General features: G+C 39.2%; 1 protein-coding gene across 1 annotated transcript in view; it reads right to left on the bottom strand.

Moving 5' to 3' along the window:
* Positions 1 to 468: 468 nt before the first annotated feature.
* Positions 469 to 20,717, bottom strand: part of STAC (SH3 and cysteine rich domain) — a 73,872-nt gene continuing 53,623 nt past the window's right edge. The window contains exons 7-11 of the mRNA XM_051768595.1: positions 16,533 to 16,597; positions 15,537 to 15,625; positions 11,893 to 11,944; positions 11,633 to 11,770; positions 469 to 3,501 (exon numbers count right to left, since the gene is read on the bottom strand). Coding sequence (XP_051624555.1) covers positions 3,403 to 3,501; positions 11,633 to 11,770; positions 11,893 to 11,944; positions 15,537 to 15,625; positions 16,533 to 16,597 — 443 coding nt within the window. The 3' untranslated portion in view covers positions 469 to 3,402. The remainder of the gene's footprint in view (positions 3,502 to 11,632; positions 11,771 to 11,892; positions 11,945 to 15,536; positions 15,626 to 16,532; positions 16,598 to 20,717) is intronic.

The raw sequence follows: 20,717 nt of genomic DNA, 5'->3' as shown, positions 1-20,717 counted from the left end.
GTCACTGAGTCAAAATGGGCAAGTGTAGAAAAAGATGGTGGTAAACTGGGATGCTGTGTTATTTACCATTGGGAGGAGATCATGATTCATGCAGCTTGTACTCAACTTACGTTGAGCAACTGCTCCTAGCACTTATGGAAACATTCTGCAGCCAGTTTTATGCTGTGATTAGAGGCTGAATGGCCGAAAAGACATTCTGATCTCTTGTAAACAAATGTTCAGGATGCCCGACAACTAAACTTCACTCTGAGTCTACACATGCTACATACATCACAAAAGAACTACTTTAGAAATGCTTTGCTAATCGTGGCAAATGCAAGTGCTGTAGATTTTAAATGGAATGCTCAGTAACACCTGTGGCTGATGGGTTTAGTGACTGTTCTTGAAGGTGGATACCTGAAAATTTATATAATCTGATACAAAGAATACAAGAAACATACACATCTATTCTCCTTTCAACCATCACATAGTCTTTATTAAGCAGAATATTAAATTAAATATGAACAGCATTTATCTCCTAAAATTCAAATTTCTGAGCATATGTCAGATAAAGTCCATTCCATCTTCTGTCTGATTTTTAACTGCTTGCTAAAGCAATACCTATTGCAACTGCATATGGTAGGAAAAAAAAAGATCAGATACTTTTCTGGACTCAGAGTAAGGCATCCAAAATAAATTTGAGTAAAATGACTTTAATTCAACCAAATGTTTCATCTTCAAGCATGCAAGTAGACAATGAATCACATGCTTAAAGTAAGACTCATGTATGGTATGTGCTTCTTGCTAAATTAGGTATAAATTACATCTACATATCAAATGGCAACAAAAGCCCCGTAAAAAGACAAAACAAAGGAAAAAACCCCAACCAACCAAAAAAAAAATCAGAAAAACAAAAACACCTTCACGAATTAAAGATAACCATGAAAGCTTTGGTTCAGAAGCAATAGTTTCTCAGATGTAATGCAGTCCACATAAGGCTTGTTTTGTTTTTACTCAGTCACTTTATTATTTATTGCTCAGTATCAAAAGGAATCAAATTGACACTGATTAAAGGCCATTGTGATTTGTAAGTATTATTCATATAATTCTTTGAATAGTATGATGCACATTGTAGGGATAAATCAAAGTCATAAAAGACCAAAATAGGAGGGAATCACAGTATGATGCAATCATGTAAACAATAGCACATATGTACAGATTAATACAGATTTCCTTTTGTGCACTTGACAGGCCTAATCAAAAGTAGCAAATATTGTAATTGTAACAAACACTTGAATTTTTCCTTTGAAAGGGTGAATATAAAAGAAAATCTTATAAATCAGAGTGGATTAATGTGTCTCTACTGCTTTTTCTCTTGATCTTTAAGGCTTATCAGAATCTTCTCCCACTGAGTTTATTGGTTACTTAGGAAAATGAGCTGAGTGAATGTTGTTTGAAATGAAAAAAAAGTTGCTAATATTCCCACAGGAGATATGGAATCAGATACTTTTGATCAACCAGTAGGTTGTTACTAATCAGTATGGACCGCTTACATTACAAAGGGCCATGTTTCCCCAGTCAGCAGCCTTGCAACTTTCTCCTCTGCAATTAAATGGTACATAGGAGCTCCAAAATATATCTGCGAAAGGCTGAAGACTGAACTGCTCTGTGAAATTCTGGCCAAGTGTAGAGTTGTCCTGGATTTCATGAGGCTTAGAGAAAGATCAACTATTCAAATAGGGCAACTCAGCCACTGAGACCTGGGCTGTGCATCACAGATTCAAACTGCCTCAATGTATGGGAGTAGGACTAGTAACTTACTTTTTAGAAATAGTGTTGACTTTGCAAAGGCCTATACTAGCCTGGCTTACAGTATCAGGATTTAGGACGTCAATTTGGGATTAATCACAGAAAAGACAGGCATTCAGTTTCAAGCTAGTCAAAGAAGGCATGAATTCAGCAGGGAGCTTTAGGATAGGACTTAATCTCTACAGCATAATACATGCTAAGCTGCTTAAGTGTGTTTGGTGCAATTACATCCAATTAAGTAGTTGGAAATTAGGTTCCCTGTCTTCAAACATCATGGGACCCCTGCTCTACAACAGGATTGGCACTGACTGACTTGTGGAACTCAGTCAAGACCCACAGGTCTCACAGACTGCTATCCAGGTACCAAAAGGTTCATGTGCCCAAAATGTGTTTCAAGATGGACGTTTATATGGACAAAACAGAGATGTCTGCACAGTCTCACTAGGATGGAGAAGACTCATGGGATGGTCACAGTGGTTTATGCCAAGGAGAAATTCATGTCAGTCTGTTTACTGATGAATTTGCAAACCTTCTGTTTAGCAAATAAAGAGGACAGCTTTAGTGTGTGAACACAACTAAGATACTCAGTGCCTTTCTGTCACGAGTTCTGCGTTTTGATAATTACAGACTTCACTCTTATGTGCAGCCTGTCCTTTTACTAGCACTTTCAGTCTTCCAGGGGTTAGTTAAGTGTTTTATTTTTTATAAATAGGATTAATATATAAAATCTTTTTAAGTGCAATAAACTCAGAAAAATATAAAATGTTTCAAGCCTGTGGCTCTCTCCCAGCATTTTACTCACGTCACCAGATGAAGGAAACACAGAGGGATGCTTCCAAGCAGGCTTGTGAATTGGAGGACTGGCTATTTTTGTGAGCTATGAGAGCAGCCACCACACCCAACATAAGCTGAGAGCTTTTGTTCATATACAGAGAAAACAAAGGACACACAGATTCGCTACTCTTTCATATAGGAAGATTGCACAGAAAGAGAAAATTGCCAACTTCCAGGGCACAGTGCATTTCTTGAACTGACATTCACATGGTGTCTCCAAACTGATTGGTTGCGAGACTGAATACCAGGACTAAACGCTTAAACTCATTAATTGATACTGGGGACAAAACTGTAGAACTACAGCCACACTTTACTACAAGCATTGGACTGTAGTATGAGGACAGTTTGAATGGTACTTCCCCCCCCTCCCAAAAATACACACTTCAAACAAGAAAGCAGTCCAAAAATTTTCTAAGACACAAGAACAGGACACAAGTTTAGTCCTTCAGAACAAGCTGTCTGTCTCCATCAGGGTTGTAGCAGCCATCTTGCACCAGAAATCAGCCCGGGCTTTTTTTTTTCGTTACCTTACTTCTGTTAGTATCCAAGGACCTCTCATTTCCATGGTGGTTTCTGACTATATTTTCTTTCAAACATTCAACTTTTCTATTTCTTAGTGTTGCTGTTGCAGTCTAATGTCTTTTTCTTCTTGTTGTTGCATTTTTGTCACTATTTCCCTGAACATCTGCAAGACAGCCCAGCTGGGTTGACACAGTGTGAGATGAGGCAGACAGGCATTGCCAACAAAGGGCTCCTACTGCAGTGAGTAGGCTGCTGAAATCAGATGTTTTCTAAGACATCTATGGGGACAAAGCCTTTCTTCTTCCCGCTGTATACTTTGATAAAGCCATCCTGTTCCTTTTCAGAAGTCACACAAATCTGAATACAAAGAAGGTATGAAAATATTAAACTCTTTGCTGTGATCAAAAAGGCAAATTATTCCAGGGTATTTATGAGGTAGGTTAGACATCCCGCTAGTTACTTCTATAAGCAGAACAATCCCTTTTGGACTTTGCTTTGATAAGAATCTCAGACTCATATATTTAGAGAGTTAACTTTCTCCCGTCTCCCTGAAGCGCACATATATATCAGAGACATTAATATCATTAAGAACTTGTGGTTGATAAAAGATTTTGAAACTTGAATTATGACTTCAGCCTACTGTAATCCTTCTGCTTCAGTTGTCTGTGTAAGAGAGGAATGGGTGATGGGAGAGGGATTGGTGGTGACAAGTAATCATGATACCAAGGTGGGTCACTTGTAGCAACTGACCTGAATGCAAACATATTCTCCTTTTGCAAGTTTAAGAAGCCCAGGTACTTCTCAGATGAGCAGTGGATAATGTTACTTATTCAGGCCTTGCACTTACAGATGCCTGTTCTGGATACCAAAATGTGTGACCCAAATCCAGCTCTGTGAGCGTGTTTGTATGACACCCACTCCAAATGAAGGCAGTTGTTACTAAATCATGTGGTCTTTCCAATAGCACGAATATTACATTGTGGTAAAGGTTTTCATTTTCTGAAGGCATTTCCACCTTAATGCCCTTCCTGAGACATCTGGTAATGGCCAAGCCGTTTGAAAGCCTAGTGGCACAGGTACTTTAAACTGGAGACTTGAACACAGTGCCACACAAAATAAAGAGTTGTTTTCAAACATCTGTGCCAAATAACTATATATTTCCTACTAGTCAAACAAGGTTAAAATATAATTAGAAAACCAATGGTCCTGTTGAGACTGCTCAACTCAATGATTTCTCATGATGTCAGTGTCACCTCTCTATCTGGATGACCACTGGTCTCTGTCTGGTAAATATTTACAGTGTTTATTTAGAATAATTCAGAGGGCATGAAATTAACAAAAGTAGCTCTGAAATGTTCCTGGGTAAATCCATTTCAGCATGACTGCTATGGGTGACACCTAAATACCTCATTTGAACTCTGGGCCAGGTTGTCCTGTTGTTACGTACATAAAATTTATTAACAACACTGATGCTGCTAGAGAGAAATGAAAGGTCATAAGAAGGAGGTGAAGCTGCTTCATAATTGCCACCTCCAGTATTTGGAAATAGTGAGGTGCATCTCTGTACCTGCAAACAAAATTCTGGAAAATAAATGGACTCATTAATTTTCTTACTTAATCTGCCTACTCAACACTAGCTGAATTAGGTCCCTGGGGCAGAATGACTGAGCACACCAACAGGGCTGACATGCAATTAAAAAGAATAATGTACTGTTGTTTGGGCTAAATCACATGGAAAGCGTGGGAGAGGTATAGAATGGATGCTGTTTAGTTTAGGTTCTGTTTCAAAACAGCAAAGCTTATTTATGTCATGAATCCCCAGCATAGCATCTGCTTCCCTTGGAGTCACATTGCCATTCAAAGCAGAGGTGTAAAGCACATGAACACAAAAAGGAGTTTCTGATTCCTGCTGTGTATTGTTCTCTGTCTCTGAGAAAGACTATGAAAACTGCAACAATGAGAGAAAAAGCTGGCAAAGAAGCACAAGACTAAGGATGGTCAAGTATGGCAGACTATCCAAGTGTGGGAAAGAGCATTAGTTGAAAGATGCCCCTCTCAGCTGATCCCTACCGCTGTGAGCTTTTGCAACTTCTCCATAACTAGATCTGACTGGTAAAAAGAAATAACTCACTCCATCATTGTTCTTTTCTCCTAATTGAAAATGTCTGAAAGACATCTAGCTTTTTTCTAGAATTCCCAAAATAATCACATCTCCAGAAGGTCTACAGTGCTCACTAACCACGCTGCATTTTCTTGTTTAACCTCTTGTGCTGTGCAGAACATATTGCAAGGACAGAGTGCTGATCTTTCCAAACACTGATTTTCTTTATTTTTGTATTTTTGCAGTGAAAAAATATGGCAGATTCATTCTTTTTCCAGTGGTTTTTATTCCTTTTTTTTTTTTTTCATTCTTTTTTTCCCCCTTGTTCTGCTGCTGGTTTGAGAGTTCCTTGATATCAGTAAGAGTGTTCTGCTACAGCAAAAACTTTAGATCTTCACTGGGCATGAGGAGTACAATGCCTTTCTGTAAGAACTTCTCTCACTCTACATACTAATACATAGATCTGAATTCTCCCAAATACCAGATGAAATTCTCTCACACTAAGATACTAACCTCTGTATGTGCCAGACCCCAGATGGCAGAGTTTTTTCCCACTACTTTCCAAGGAAGGGGAAGTTTCAGGGGCAGAGTGAGTTTGGACATAATATTCCACACTGTCATAATCCTGTGCAGCTCAGGAGGTCTCCTGGGCCTGTGACAGCTGCTGGAGCTTTGCAAAGACCTGGACCTGCTCCGAATTCTGCAGTTTCAGAAAAGAGTGAACACAACACCATCTTTGACTGCTTTTGCTCTCATCCTCGTTTATAAATGCTGCCAAGGATTTCACTCTCAAGTTGTAGCCTGGGGATCTGCCTCTTGACTTTCTTATATGGGTAACATAACCCCAGATAAGTGCCTGGTAGTATCCAGAGTTTTGGATTCCACATGATGAACCAGCCCTGATGGCTGAGGATTAGCCCCGATGACAGATGGCAAAGATGATGGTTGTGAAGGCACGAGGTACCACAGCTACTGTCAGGTGACCATGGTTTTCTGCATAAAATTGGAAACTGCTTAAAATGGGACCTACTCAGGCTGACATGTTTTGGGGGGAAGGCTGCTAGCCTGACAAGAAAAGTGAGCCAGAGCAACCACTCTCCAGTGAATTTAGTAGGAACACAAATGGAGACAAACTGTTGAACTCTGGCTCAAGAGATTAGTAGTGGAATAAGCCACAGGGTAAGAAACTAGAGCTCGGCCGCCTATTTCTCACTCAATAAGTGATCTTTGGAACTATTTGAAAGTGGGATCTAATATTATAAAGTCACTTCCCCATTCTTTCATCTCATTTTGCTTAAAAAATACCTAAAACACTCAAAACAAACAAAACAACTGTTCAGATCATGACTGTTGTCTGAACTTTTCAATGTCTGTCCTGAGAATTTTTTATCAGTCAGTGAGCCTGAGCAGGTGGGGCACATGAAAAATTAAGAAATGATTCTTTAAGTTGCATGGTCATTAATACTTTCCTGTTCTTTTAAGGTCTGTGTTTTGAATTTGGGCTCAAGTGGCCAGTTCTCTTTGTCTAGGGGTAATTTTGAACTTGCCCTAATTTTCTGCAGCTGTCTTCTCTTCTTTCTTCCATATACTTAAGCTATCTGTCAGCCATAGACTGGTTCTGATGAAGTAGGAACTTGATTATGAGGACAGTACAATTTCAAGAGCTGTCCTGCAGCCTACAAAAAGTACCAGATCAAGACATTTGTAAGCTCAAGTCTTCTCTTTGTGAGAATGATGGCACAGGGACAATGTGAGTTTCTACATCTACTTCTGCCAGTGCACTGAAGTTCTTGCCCATATGAGCTTTGTGGATGGAAATGATAAACAGTTCAGTTTTCATACCCATTCAGTCCTAGTGTAAATGATGATGACAGGTTTTATTAGACTTTAATGACATGTTTCATTAGACTTTGTTTTTAAAGAAGACCAGGACTAAACCAGATGCATAATGGCCTGTGCACTTGTTTTAACTCTTGCAAATTTTGTGTGCCACTCAGTATCTCAGAATGAGTGGGAACACCCATCCCTGCCAGCAAGGCTGATGTCAATGGAAATCATAGACAGCTGGAAAAAGATCCTGTTCCCTTTTAGCCTAGCTTTGAAGTGCAGCAGTTACAGCTGGGGAGCACACAGAGAACTGCAACATCACTTTCAGTGCCAAGTTTAAGTAATTTAAGCCTAATGCATAAGTCACTGTGATGAAACTGATTTTCAGAGGCAGCTGACTCATGCTCTTAGAAGTTCAGCTTCTATTAGAATATCCCAAGAATGTGGGTACATAAAGTACCTGCTAGACAATGAGGTGAAAAGCCAGGTAGCAAGAAAGCATCCAGGCTTTTTCCCCAGGTCTGTAGACCCGGCCTGGAATCCTGCCTTGTTAAGCTTAGCCTTGTGGGTATGTTTAAGCCAATTCCCAGGCTCTTCTGGTGGCTGCATCCTATCTGCACATAGTTGCTAATATAAATGTGCCTAAAAGCACTCTTTCTGAAATTCCTGTGTTGAGGTGGTGGGGTAGGAGGGAAGTTTGCCCCCTGAACTGTGGTGCCAAGGGGACAGCAAGACTGACAGGCCTGGTTTGGAGATTGTAGCCATCACAAGAGTAGTGGCCTGTTTGGTGTCACTGCAGAAACTGGCTGGGACATGCTTTCACCAGCAGGACTAGTTTACATCAGTGACATTTATAAATATCCATCAGAAAATGGGTCTGTTGCACTGACTTTTATGTAAACTCACAGTGCACACCTGGATGAAGCAAAGAGTTTCTGATTCTCAGTCTCGTTACAAACGTTACAATTTGGGGTAATTTCTATTGCGCAAGATCACTCGTGCAAATTAAAATCAGCTGTGTTATTTAATCACAAAAAGCCCAACTCTAAAGTCGTTTGTATTAGTGTGGCTGTAGGTGTCAGAGGCAGCCAGAAAAGGGTGTGAGTAGGTTTTTTTGAAAGATTATTTCCTTTCTTTAAGTAGGATAAGAGAAGTAAAAGCAGACATTCAAACAGTAGATTATTTTCACTTCATTACAAATAAGGATGACCAAAATGTTAAAAATATTTTAAGAGGTGCTTTTCCAAGCATTGATGATATATTGGATATTGTGTTTGTGAGACAGCTTAAAAGAGTGGAGAGCCACAGAAATTGGCTGGATTTGGTTTCCCTGTTAATAGTCTTGCTTTAATGATGTCAGGGGCTATGTCTACCTCCCTCCCACAGATTACTTATTGAGCCCTGTGGTGTCCAGTCATCTTCTGAATTGATTTTAGAACTCACAAATCTGTCAGTGAATCCTGAAATCCAAGATATTGGGGTCTCTGAAGCAGTACTTTTTCTCATATTTCATAGTGAAATTTTCAAGGGATCCTTTGTGAAGACTAGCTTGTGCATATTGCTCAAGATAGGTGAGTAAATTGTGTTTTTTCTTTAGTCCTCCACTGAGTATTGGCTTTGCCAAAAAGGTTTGTATGAAGCTGAAATTCAAAATTTTATTTCCAAGGTAGGAAACTGCTAAGTGATTTCAGAGAAAGTTTCACTGTGCCTCAAACTTTGAAAATATCTCTACTTGCCTAAAATAGCTTTTCTTAAGGTAGTCATGTGGCTTTGTTGATGTGAATATATTGCTTTAGCCTAACAAGAATAGACTGTGTATCTGGAAATGTTCATATAAGGTAAAAGGGAATAGAGACCTGCAGTATAAACCATGGAAGGTATCAAGCAATATAACAAAAATTCACGTTATTTTCTCTGGATAATTTTTTCTGTTGGCATATCCTCCTTGCCTTTGTTGTCAGAATGGCTCTAGAGACTTTTAAACCACATACAAATTGACTCAATTAATTAACAATAAAATTGGGACAATTTGCCATACTCTAGTTACAAGAATTTATTAGACCACTTAATGAGTTTTTCTAGGTAAAGTGAGACTTGACAGGAATTAGTAGCAACGAATAAATCTCCCCTTCTTGCTAATCTGGAAGAAGTTGGTGCTTTGTGCATAGTAGATATATTGCATTCATAGCACTCTGGACTCCGCACAGAGTCAGGTAAAATGGATGATGACATCCCATAGAAATTCTCAATAGAACAAAAATGAACAAAAAAAATTTTTCCAAAGTTTTACCTTCCCCTATTGCACTTTTATCTCTACTTCACATGGAGAAATAAAAGACAGAAAATAAGAAAAATGACTGAAGAAAGAAGAAAGGAAATTTGACTTTGGAAATATAAAATAAATTTTTAAAGTAAAAAATTCCCAGTAACAATTAAAAATGTTTTTCACAATAAGAGTTTTTCCACAGTGAAGGCAGAATTGCTCTGTTAAAAAAAAAAAAAAAAGACAAAAATCATACACTGTGTTGAGGGCCAGCAGGAAGCAGATGAGTGCCTGTGGCCTCGCTGTGACTATCCTGCCTGGAAATTACTCAAAATGGCTTTCAAGCTACTTAAATGTATCCGTTTTGCATAAGTTGTGTGAGAGTGGAGAGGAATTAGTTTGCTTCATTCCTTTCCTCTCATGTCCCTGCATTCATGTGTTTGTGCAGTCTGATCTCTGCCCTATATTTCACAACAGAGTTTCCTCTGAAACCTCTCTCATTTGGAGAGAGCACCTGACAATATGCACGTTCAACCTCAGAATTTGTTTGGGCTTGCAATAGAGCTGAAAAAGTTTACAACAAATGAGAAGGTAGTAGACAGACAAGATGGATTCACCCCTTTCTTTACCTCCTGCCCTGCCAGAGATGATGAGGCACCCCTGACCTCGAGCTCCCTTGTGAGCCTATTACGAAATAGGGACAATAGAAAGGTCCTTGTGTTTAGATGAAGCTGTCAGACTTGCTACTTGGAAACTGTGATTTTGTGACAACTGAGGAAAGAAACTGGACTCTCACTGCTTGCAGCAGCAGCCACACTAACAGAGATGATCTAGTGTGCCCACTAACAAGAAGGGACACAGATCTTGACCATTCCCTCACGTTGACATGCCATATTCCAACACTACCATTTCCCTAAGCTTTACCCTTCTGTATTGCTTATTCTAGAGCACAAAGCCTGCAGAAGCTCTTGTTCTGATTTGGTAATATTTGGGGTTTTTTGTCTGTGTGCATATATATATATACATATACATCAAAAGAGATTTTGGGTAAAAAGAATTTAAGAACTTTCTCTCTTTCTAGCAGCTTCAGGGCTGACCAAAGTACTATGCATATAGTTATGCATAGCAAAGTACTATGCAGTTAAAATGTGTTCTGGTCACTGCATTGCTGCACCTTCCTTAAAAAGCTGTGTAAATCCAAGGATTGTTAGCACCTGTATGTTTTGCTATGCCACAAGACAGCAGCAGCAAAGATATAAGTTAATCTTATCTACCAGTGGAGCGAAGTAGTACAGAAGTTCTTCATGGAAAATCTATGGCCCTGAAGTCCACACAGATTCTGATTCCTGCTCTACTTTATTAAAATCAGGCAAACAATTACTGGTGAGGTGACATCAGTTGCCAAAGGAAAAGAAAGACTCAATGAGGTGGAAGAACGTTAGGTTTCACAAGGTGCAGTGAGAAAAATCTAGCTTTTTATTACATCCAGGTGTCAAAGAACCTGAGCTGTGTGTCACCCTTAGTCAACCATCCTCCTATTTACATGAGCTTATGCAACAAACCTGTCTAATGCAGATTTTGGGTCATGGCTTTTGGCTAGTGAACCCACCTGAAGGACACAAAGTAGAAGGAGCAGCTGAAAGTACATCAGGCTGAATGGACCCTGCAAGACCTCACTGTATGTGGGGTAGCTCATAGCAGCACTTATAGTTTAGAATATACTATGGCCTGTAGAGAGGGTATGTAAGTGGTGACACAAAAAATTAATGATTAAATAGAGTTTGGAGCTGGCGAACAAGAGTTAAATTTAAGATTCATGGGCTTGTGTGGTGCTGTCTTAATTCTGTTCCTGCCGAAGCCAAAACCATGAGCTGTGTTTAGATTTTTAGGTAAGTTAAAGCCTGGGGAGGGAGCCCCTGTCTTTTATTAGATTAGCTCCAATAATGAGGAGAAAAACAGAGCATTTTTCAGGTGCACAAGGCCTACCACTAAGACTGTGTGCTTGTCAAGCTGTCGCTCTGAAGTCAGTAAGAGAGTGCACAATACACAAAGTGTCAATATGAATGTTTGTGAGACTGAAAATTTAGGCTACGTTAGGCAGGGAGTATGTGTTTGCACAAGGCAAACACTGCTCTTAACTGGTTACTAGACCCGATTGCCATGCAAATAATAACTCTACCAGTAAAACTGCAGTGAAAAGAATCTGCCTGTCCTCATCTTGCACAATTATTCCTCCAGTCATTAGTAAGACTGCTGGATGCTCTAGTTCACTGAGGGTCCAGCAAAGGGGATCTTACCTGGTTTTCTTTCAGAGTTATCTGTCCCTGTTCCTTGCAGCCAATGAATGTCCTGATACACCTGTAAATCTTCTCATTTTGCTGCACTCTTTGAACAAAGTTAGCAGGAAAAAATCCAGTTCTGTCATCAATTCTCCCCTATGGAGAAAACGTAATAGAAGAAGATTGTTAACACTAGCAGCTTTAATGCAAGTTCACAATTGAAAAGAAGATATTTTTGCCTTTGGAAAGAAAACAGATATTTAATAATTAGCACATACCTTCCACCAGTCTTCATTAGAGTCTTCCAGAAGAGTGATCATGTCCCCTGGCCTGTAATTAGAAGAGGAATAGTAGTTGACTCTTAATTGTCATGTTGAATCAGCTTTCACAATTCCCTTCTAATAGGAAGGTAGTCCTTTAATGGTTATTTTTTCTGAGCATTCATTGCAGGTAGACTCAATGAGGTGGTAAGGTTTTCTTCAGTCGTACATGGTAATGTAGAATAAGAGTCTCTATTTTGGGGCTAGATCTGTTTTGAGACAACATCTGTGAACTGGAAGTTTTGCTTCCTGTTTAATAAAAAACTCTCCCTATTTGTTACAGGCATTATCTTTTTACTTTAAGACATTTGTTGGGACACACTACTTCATCATCTGTGTTTTCAAGCTGTGATTGCAGAAGGAAGGCAGCAGGAAAATAGTTCTATTTAGCTGACAAAGGCAATTAGTCAGCAGGGATATAATTCTGCCCAAGAATGTCTTTTTGGTTTGAATGGGACATATTTACCTTTATAATGTGTGGTGCTGGGTCGTAATTGCTAAGTATCAGCATCCAGCTGACTAGTTCCAAAGCAGATCTAGAAGAATAATTTGACTGGAAATGCTAATAGCGAAATGTGCTGAGCTGACTTTGTGCAGGTAGTTGAACAGTTATTTGACCTCTTTCCCCCCATTGGTGGAACTTCATCGTTATTATGTAATTATAATAGCGATGTGTTGTAGAAAGAAAGTGGCAGCTCTATTCCAAATGGATTAACCTCAGAACACTCTGTCTGCCTGATAACTTCTTTGATTTTAATAAAATAATGATTGACCCCTAATTATTCAGCCCTCCTTGCATTCCCTCTTAGGCTCACTGTATTGTTGAGGTATCAGCACGAGAGCCTGCAAACACATCTGGAGCATATGATGGGTAACAGGTCCAATTTAACAGGTTATTTCAGAGCATGTGTAGAAAATGTGGATCTGTCCAGAATGCAGCTGGAGGTGGGGTCAGTGGTGGGCCTCTTTGATCTGCTTCCCAAGGGGTTATCATTGCTGCTACAACTGGAGAAGTGGGCATTTAGTATTCTAACACTGTGCAATCTGAAACAGAGTTTTTCAACTTTCACCAAAAGGTACTTGAAGATTTTCCTCAAGCCCTCTTCGAGAACCTGTTTCAATGTGTTTGGAACAATTAAATGTTGTTGAGGTGAGAAAGGAAGTTAGGGAAAATGGATAACTTGGTATCCCAATGGTGAAATTTTTTTTTGCCATGGGAAAGGACATGAATCTTTTATCACAGTTAATATTTAATACAAAACACTCAAAAAAGTTTTAAGGGAACCCATGACTTCAAAGTGAATAGACTGTAACACCATTGGAGCTCTTACACTGCAAGGAAGAACACATTTAAGATTTAGAGAGCCCCATCCACCCAGTACTCTTCAGCCTGGTTGTTAGAAAAATGACCTAGAAAATATGAAGATATTTGACTGTCAGAGAAAGATGGCAACTGAACCTAAAATCTCTCCATGTCACTGGTCTGAGCACCGAGATTTTTAGATTGCAGACCTGCTGATTTTGCTTTCCAGCTTTTTTTTAGGAGAGAGTTAATGTAGATGTCTCTAAACTCCAAAAAAGGATTCAAAATAGAAATCCCAGCTGGACCTATATTACTGTTGCTGCCTAGATTTAGGCTGCTAGTCCCTGAAAGGGGGTAACCTGCTTGGTGCTTACTACGGGTTGAAATCACCCTCAGGTCTCATCTTTTTCTTCTGTAAATTACAACCCTGGATAAGTTATCTACTCTACCTCAGTGATCTATATTTCAGGAGGTGGCAAGATAGGCTGTCATGTAGGTTCCTTCCAACTATTCTATTCTATTCTATTCTATTCTATTCTATTCTATTCTATTCTATTCTATTCTATTCTATTCTATTCTATTCTATTCTATTCTGTCCTGTTCTACAAGTGTATTACTGCAATGTCCCACTATACTTATTCCAGAGAACTGGAAAGCCTTAATGGGTGCTCCTTATGTTGAGGAAGAAATCAGGGTTGTGGTAAGTACTTATTGCTACTGAAGTCTGGGCTTCACATCTCCACTGTGGTAATCTGCCACTCATTGCATCCCCTCAGAGCTGGGCTCTCCAGAAATCTGTCCCAACTCTTCTTCCCATCTCAGGTCCTTCCCCTGCTACTTGCCTTTGTTGTGTTAGGGCTGATCAGTACCTGGCTGGTTACTGAGCTGGGTTCGCAGAACAGTGCTGGTCAGTCTTGACAAGATTCCTATGCCAAATCCACTTCCAGCACCTCAACTGTGTTTGACAAATGGAAATTCATGCAATTGAGATGAATCCTGCCTGGCTTAGCAAAAACCAAACAACACTACCAGGTATTTGGCATTCCTTGTGAAACAGTGTTAACACATGAATTTCTGAATTTCTGACCGTGGTACAAACCATGCTGCTGTAGCTGAGTAACGCTAGTCTAAAATCTGGCTGGTGTCTCTAGACATAGCCTGTTAGTTGCAACAGTCCAGGCTGCAGACCACAGGTTCCTTTTTCTCCTAAAATGAGGGACAGGAGAATTTTCAAGGATGATGTGTTTTCTGGATTTCTGTGTCTGGATGAGGATGGTAGTCCAGTGCAGGGTTGTCCAAGTGGTGTTCTACTTCTTGGAAGAAACGCGTAAGCTAGAATACGCTCCTAAAGGAGCAGGATGCAAAGTGGAATCCCTCAAGCAGAATAGCTGTCAAGTTGCACTAAAGGTTACCGTACACTGTGGTTATTTCTTGAAGAGCCAACATTCCTAAACTAACAAGCAGGAAATGCCAGCAAAGCAGAATAATAGAAAAGCTGGTAATTTCTTCCCTACATCCCACACTTAATTCTAGAGTGATTAGAAGGCAGAGCTGGGAACAGGAAAAAGGCTTTCAGTGAAGGAGATGCTGACGAGGGGCATTTGTCTGGCAATTCCCAAAGTTCTCTGGCATGTGCATCATTATTTTGATATAGTGTATGCATTGAAGAGAGCTGACATGTTTCATGACAAGATCTCTAGTAAGACCACGCAAAACGTGAGTAGCATAAGCAAACTAATTTCATTAAAAAAAAAGATGTCCCTTCCTTTCAATGGGCTTGGATTAGATCTTGTAATGCTAGCAACTGATGCAGAACTGAGAAACAAAGTGCTAAAAATAAAAATAAACAAGGTTATTTTACTAAGCTCAGAATACATCTTCCTTGTGTGAAAACACTGCCGTTCAGCAGCTGGACATCATTCCCTTTTCTCAGACATAACCTGAATGTGAGGGAGCATCAAACAGGACTGGTAAAATGTGTCAGCATTAGCATGAGAAGTGATGAGGAATTCCTATTTGAAAACTTCTGATTGAAAAACAAAGCAACAGAAACCAGAGCATTTTACATCTGAAAGTCATATTGCTCCTGAGGCGACATCAGTGTTTTAAGTCCTTGCCAAAACAGTTGGTCACCAGTTTTTCTAAAGGTGAGAATATCTTTATATCTACAAGTGGATACCTCTATAAAAATGTTTATTAAAAATATCAGAACAAACCCTTCCTTCCCCAAAGTAATATGTAACCATATGACCATGAGTTTTCATGGGTCAAATCAACAAACAAGTATTTTGGGGTTTACCTCATCTCCAAGTCTTCATTTTCTTGTGGTACAAATTTGTACAAGGCAACATAGGTGTTCATTTGTAACGTGCTTTTATAAAATGGTCCCTTCAAGAAAAAAGAGAAAGAGAAAATTTAAATATCTGTTCTGTACAGGAGTTTGATTCACTTTGTTAGACACAGAGGAACCAAGACCTGATCTTACAATAAATTAGCCACAACCATCTCACTCCTTTCACAGCATGGAGGACTATAGAGCAGATACATTGCAGGCCATTAAGGCAGTAAAAATCTTCATTTAGAAATAAGATTATTTGAACCCCAAGATCAAATTCCAGGCTTCCAAAGAACATAAGCAAAAATCTGCACAAGTGGGTCTCTGGGGTGAGATCTTAAAAACGACTCTGCCTTTTGCTCTCCGTAGTGTATGACTCTTATGAGCCCAATAGTGTATTATTGGCATTACATAAGGTGTCTATTATACAGTTCTCATTAAAGATGGAGCTAGAATCATACAGTATACAGATCCAAAAGTCAGGGTATAAAAATCACTTCCTTAAAGTGGTTTTAATGTGTGAAAGCTCTCTGTGCTGGGCTTTCCACAGAGAAGACAGGCTACTCTTTCTGCTCACTTTTTCCATTGTTAATCTGGTGGGGGAAAAAAAAAAGGTAGCTAAAATAAACACTAATAATTTTCAAAATCAAATCCGTGGTTTTTATGTTACATCAGTTCTATTGTAATTACACAGCCTACATGCTGGATCTTTTGTATTCACAATATCAGCTTGCAATAAACAGGAAAACATGAAAGCGACCACAAAGGGTAAACTGAAAAGCCATCCAGTACTGTGTATTGCTTCCAGCTGTGGCCAGTGGCCCAGAATTGGTATAAGAACATGACAGTAAGATATCAGTGCCCCATCGGACCTACTCAAAGTCCTTAGACACCTATAAAACCAAGACTTCTTTATGACTTCCCATTCCCATTGCATTTGCACAAAATTTATGCTCGTACCGGGGAATGTATACTTTTTGGTTCTTCTCCAAAGTGTTCTGTGCCATTTTCAGAGTATGTAAACACTGAAATAAAGCAAACACATGACATATTAGGAGTAGTTTCAGACTCTTCACCTAAACAGTATCACCTTGATTTTTTTGATCTCTTTGCTTTCTCCCTTATTTTCTTTGATTCTTTGTGCTCTCCTCTGAACCCTTCTACACTCCGAACAAAACCACGTATCTTGCTGGCATATGACACAATGTCCTCAAGAATTTATAATTGTAACAAATAAACCATTTTGATCAGATGAATATACACAAGTACAGCACCAGGAATAGAAGCTTGGTACTATAAGTGCATTACTATTTAAAGTCCAACAGCCTTTTTCTCGCATTGAATACTGCATTTCCATTATCAGATAACCAGTATTTCTATTTAAAAGCACCTACAAAACCTGATGATCATATATGAGTAGTATTGAGGTAGGTTTGTATGCAAAACTCTTTCTTTCCCGTCTTTGTCCTCTTTCTCTAAATATTTGATCGTCTTCTTCAATCCCTCTCTCCAGTAGTCTATGCCTGGGCTACACTGGATATGCTGCATCTCTCTGATTTTACAGGAGGTACCTGATTTGTTTTCAGATCAGGAAGTGTAAACTGAAACACAGACCTGTACATGTGAAAATTTTCTTCTAAGTTTCTAAACCAGAATCTCTTAGAATAAGGTAACAGTCACAGCACCTAACATACCTCATATCTAATCAGTTACTCTCTATTGTAATTGATTCATGAGCTGTGCTCAGTTATCTCGCTAGAAAAACCACAGTGTCTTTATCATATTGACTGAATTCCACCTTCACATTTCAAGAACTGCCTGGTGTTTCTTGCTTCTGCATAAAGTCTGAATATGACTTTACTAGCTGGAGTTTTTGAGCATCTAGAACCGCCAGTGTCTTCTCCCACCATTTTATAGTCTCCAACAATTTGGAAAAAATAACCAAAGTGGTAATAAGTATCAGGCTAACTGAGCACATTTTCTTTTTGTTTCTCTGTCATACAGTTGCACGCATCCAGGGAAAAGAAGGTCCAAGGGACACCAAACCACTGAATTCTTCTCCTCTGCTCTTTCACTTGCTCACCCTTTCTTCTATGAACACATATTTCTGTGACTATTCTACACTGTGACAACCTAACAGAGATTCTGTGAAGAAGCTTTATGAGGGAAACAGTAGGGTTCTTTGATAGTAGAGAGTTGTACTTCAACATTGACAAACAAGACAGTGTTCTTGTAATAGATTGAAGATGAGTAAAATGGCAGCCACAGCATGCATAAGAAATATTTTGTACCGAGTGACATGCATCCATGAGCACACAGAAGCACATATTCTCTGATAAAATGTAAGACAATGTTGTAATCATAAAGTCCAATGCATGAATATGAAGACAGCATGTGAGCTGATACCTGACACATTTAATCTGAAAATGCCACAAGTTGTGTCCAGGTGGCCTGACTGCAGCTGAGCTGGGTCTCAATATGCTTCTCACCAAGTCCTATTGCAAAGGCACTCTGATCCTGCAGACTGTCACAAATACCAGAGGAAAACCTTACAAACAAACCTAATTTCCTCTATCTTTAATATAGGGGTATATGTATGTCTGACATCTGTATGGAGGGGTGTAAACTTCTTCTGTTACAATTTGGCAGTATTTAAATCCTTCTCAAATTACTGTGCTTTGTTTATCACATCCAAAGGAAAGGGAGTTAGGGAGGCAAATTAAAGGTGTTCTGATGAATACTGAGTTGGGTAACTAGCAGCATTTTGGACTGGAGGAAATTAAGTGGAAGTATTTCAGCATTGTAATTGGATGTAATTGGAGTAATTTCTGCTTAGTGACAGAAAATAAAGGCAAGTTACTTATGGACAGCCTTGTGAACTGTGGAGCTGACCCAACAGGTGGGGAAGGAGCTGAACTGTATCATTGTGCTTGTTGAGAAGTGCTCATGCTCACCAAAACTGGGTTTGCAGGAGGGGCAAACCCTTTGACTCAAGGGGAAAGTGCTCAAATCCCTGTTGATCACAGGCTCATAAATGTCACCTAAAATACATTTTGGCTTGTGAGGCTTCTGTTACAGATGGCAATTCATCGCAGTGAAAGAGTGTAACTGGCTTAGAGGAGGCTGAAGGGCTAGAAATTAGGTATGCCATCTCACAGTTGTAAACTGGGAAGCTTTGCTTCATAGGATGTATGCCAGGTCCCAAAGGAAAGAATCTCCCCTTGAAGCTGTTGTCATGGGAGTCTACGGGAGCGATTACATGGCCGCACGTATACTGGGTCCTTTCACCCTTCTGCAGGCTGCATCTCTTCTGCTGTTTCCTTTTACCAAAGGGTATCAAATGTACATTTTTCTAAATACATATTTGTAGAGGACAGTATTTTAATTGGGGAGGGGAAAAACCCAACCAAAAAAAACCCAACACAGAAAAACCCAACTGGAATTGACCTGAGTCATCAAGACGTTAATGTGGAACTGCCTGATAAAGAGGCAGTGGACAACTGAGAGAAAAGGAGTCATGAATCACCCTGTAACAGCATTTTGAATTTAGTCTGTTAAATTTTTAATCTATGTTTAGCTCATGATCTCTGGATATTAATAAGAGGCACTCGAATCTGAAAGCCATAGAGGCATGTAGTTCATATCTCCACACAACAGAAATCCATCTATTTTCATATTTGTTTGCCCTAGCAGCAGCAGACAAAAAAAAGAAAAAAACCAGGGTTTTTTACATTCTGAAAAGGATTTTACCATTTCCATAGCTTGTGCAAACAGTGCAGGCAGTTTATTAAAAATCTACCATGAGGAAATTTTTGGAGTGACTGATGCATAATTTATACCCTGAGCCTCTGAAGGATGGATTGTAAAAAAGGCAGTGCTGATCAAAGGAATCGTTAATGTGCCGCGGAAGTTATTTGGAGATTTGACACATGCTGAGTTTTTAAACTAATCTCTTTAAGTAAGTTCCTTGAATGCCTTTCAGTGCATTCAGTGAATACAGATCTCAGAGAAAAAAAAGTTTCTTTGGGTTTCAGAAATGAAACTACTGACTAACAGAGAAATAAAAATTTTTCTGAAAACTCAAACAGGGTCAATTTAATCTCAGGTGGGCAAGATTAAACAATGTGATGGAGACTGAATTCTTTATCTTTAACCAGGTTAGGTCAACTTGCAGTTGCAAGAGAGAAAAAATTTCTCAGGAGAAATCAGATAACATAGAGGAGGTGTTCACAAAATGAGAGGAAGGAAATAACTGAACACAGTGAGAAGAGGTGATAGGACCAAGAAGGGAGGAAAGGAATAAGGAGGTAGCATAATATGGGAATGGACAGCTGAAGCTGGCATTTCACCTACATCAACTGGTAGCCGCATGTAAGTAGCACGGGGGGTGCTATGAAGAAAAAGCTATACTCACTGTGACTTGTTTATGTAGTGTACATCTTGTGAGATTCAACAAAACAGACTTCAGCTGCTGCTAGAGAAGTTACTCTGATGGTTTGGGCTTGAAGTTTTACTTAGCAATAACCCTTTGTGTTTATGACTTCCCTCACCATGACCAAATTCAAGAATGGGATCAAAACCACCAGTTTCTGGTGGCTAAGATTTCGTTACTAAGCTCTCGATTGCTATGATGGTCTTTAAATCCCATCATGCTAAGGTTGTAAAAACATTACTTCTGTACTTCAAGTCAAACAAAGGAATTGGGCCATTAATATTAGTGGGCACACACTATAGTTGTACGGAGAAGTTGCAATTATAATCAAAATTAATGGTGTTGCATATTTTACAACATATGGACATATGGATATTTTATGATTAATTTTCTGTCCCAAAGAGGTTATGGTATACAAAATCATGTAGAAAAATCAAATATATGGAAAAGAAAGAAAATATTATTTTTGTTCCAGTTTGCCAATGTGGAACTGAAGCATGCTAAGTGGTTAGTCTACAGTCATGTTCATGAAGTGAAAATAGAAAATAGGGACTGAACCTTGTTCAGTTTCAGCTCTGGACACACCAAATTGAGAAAACTGGGCCTTGAATTTCATCTCAATGGCAAAAAGCATTCCCCAAATACTTGCATCAACTCAGCTCCTGCTTTGAAAACCTGAATGCTGCTAAAACATGGATATGCCACAATCTCCC

This window comes from Manacus candei, unplaced genomic scaffold (assembly GCF_025592945.1).
Source record: "Manacus candei isolate 608988 ecotype Guabito, Panama unplaced genomic scaffold, ASM2559294v1 h1tg000095l, whole genome shotgun sequence".
Taxonomy (NCBI): Eukaryota; Metazoa; Chordata; class Aves; order Passeriformes; family Pipridae; genus Manacus; species Manacus candei.
This window is presented reverse-complemented; position numbering and strand designations above follow the sequence as displayed.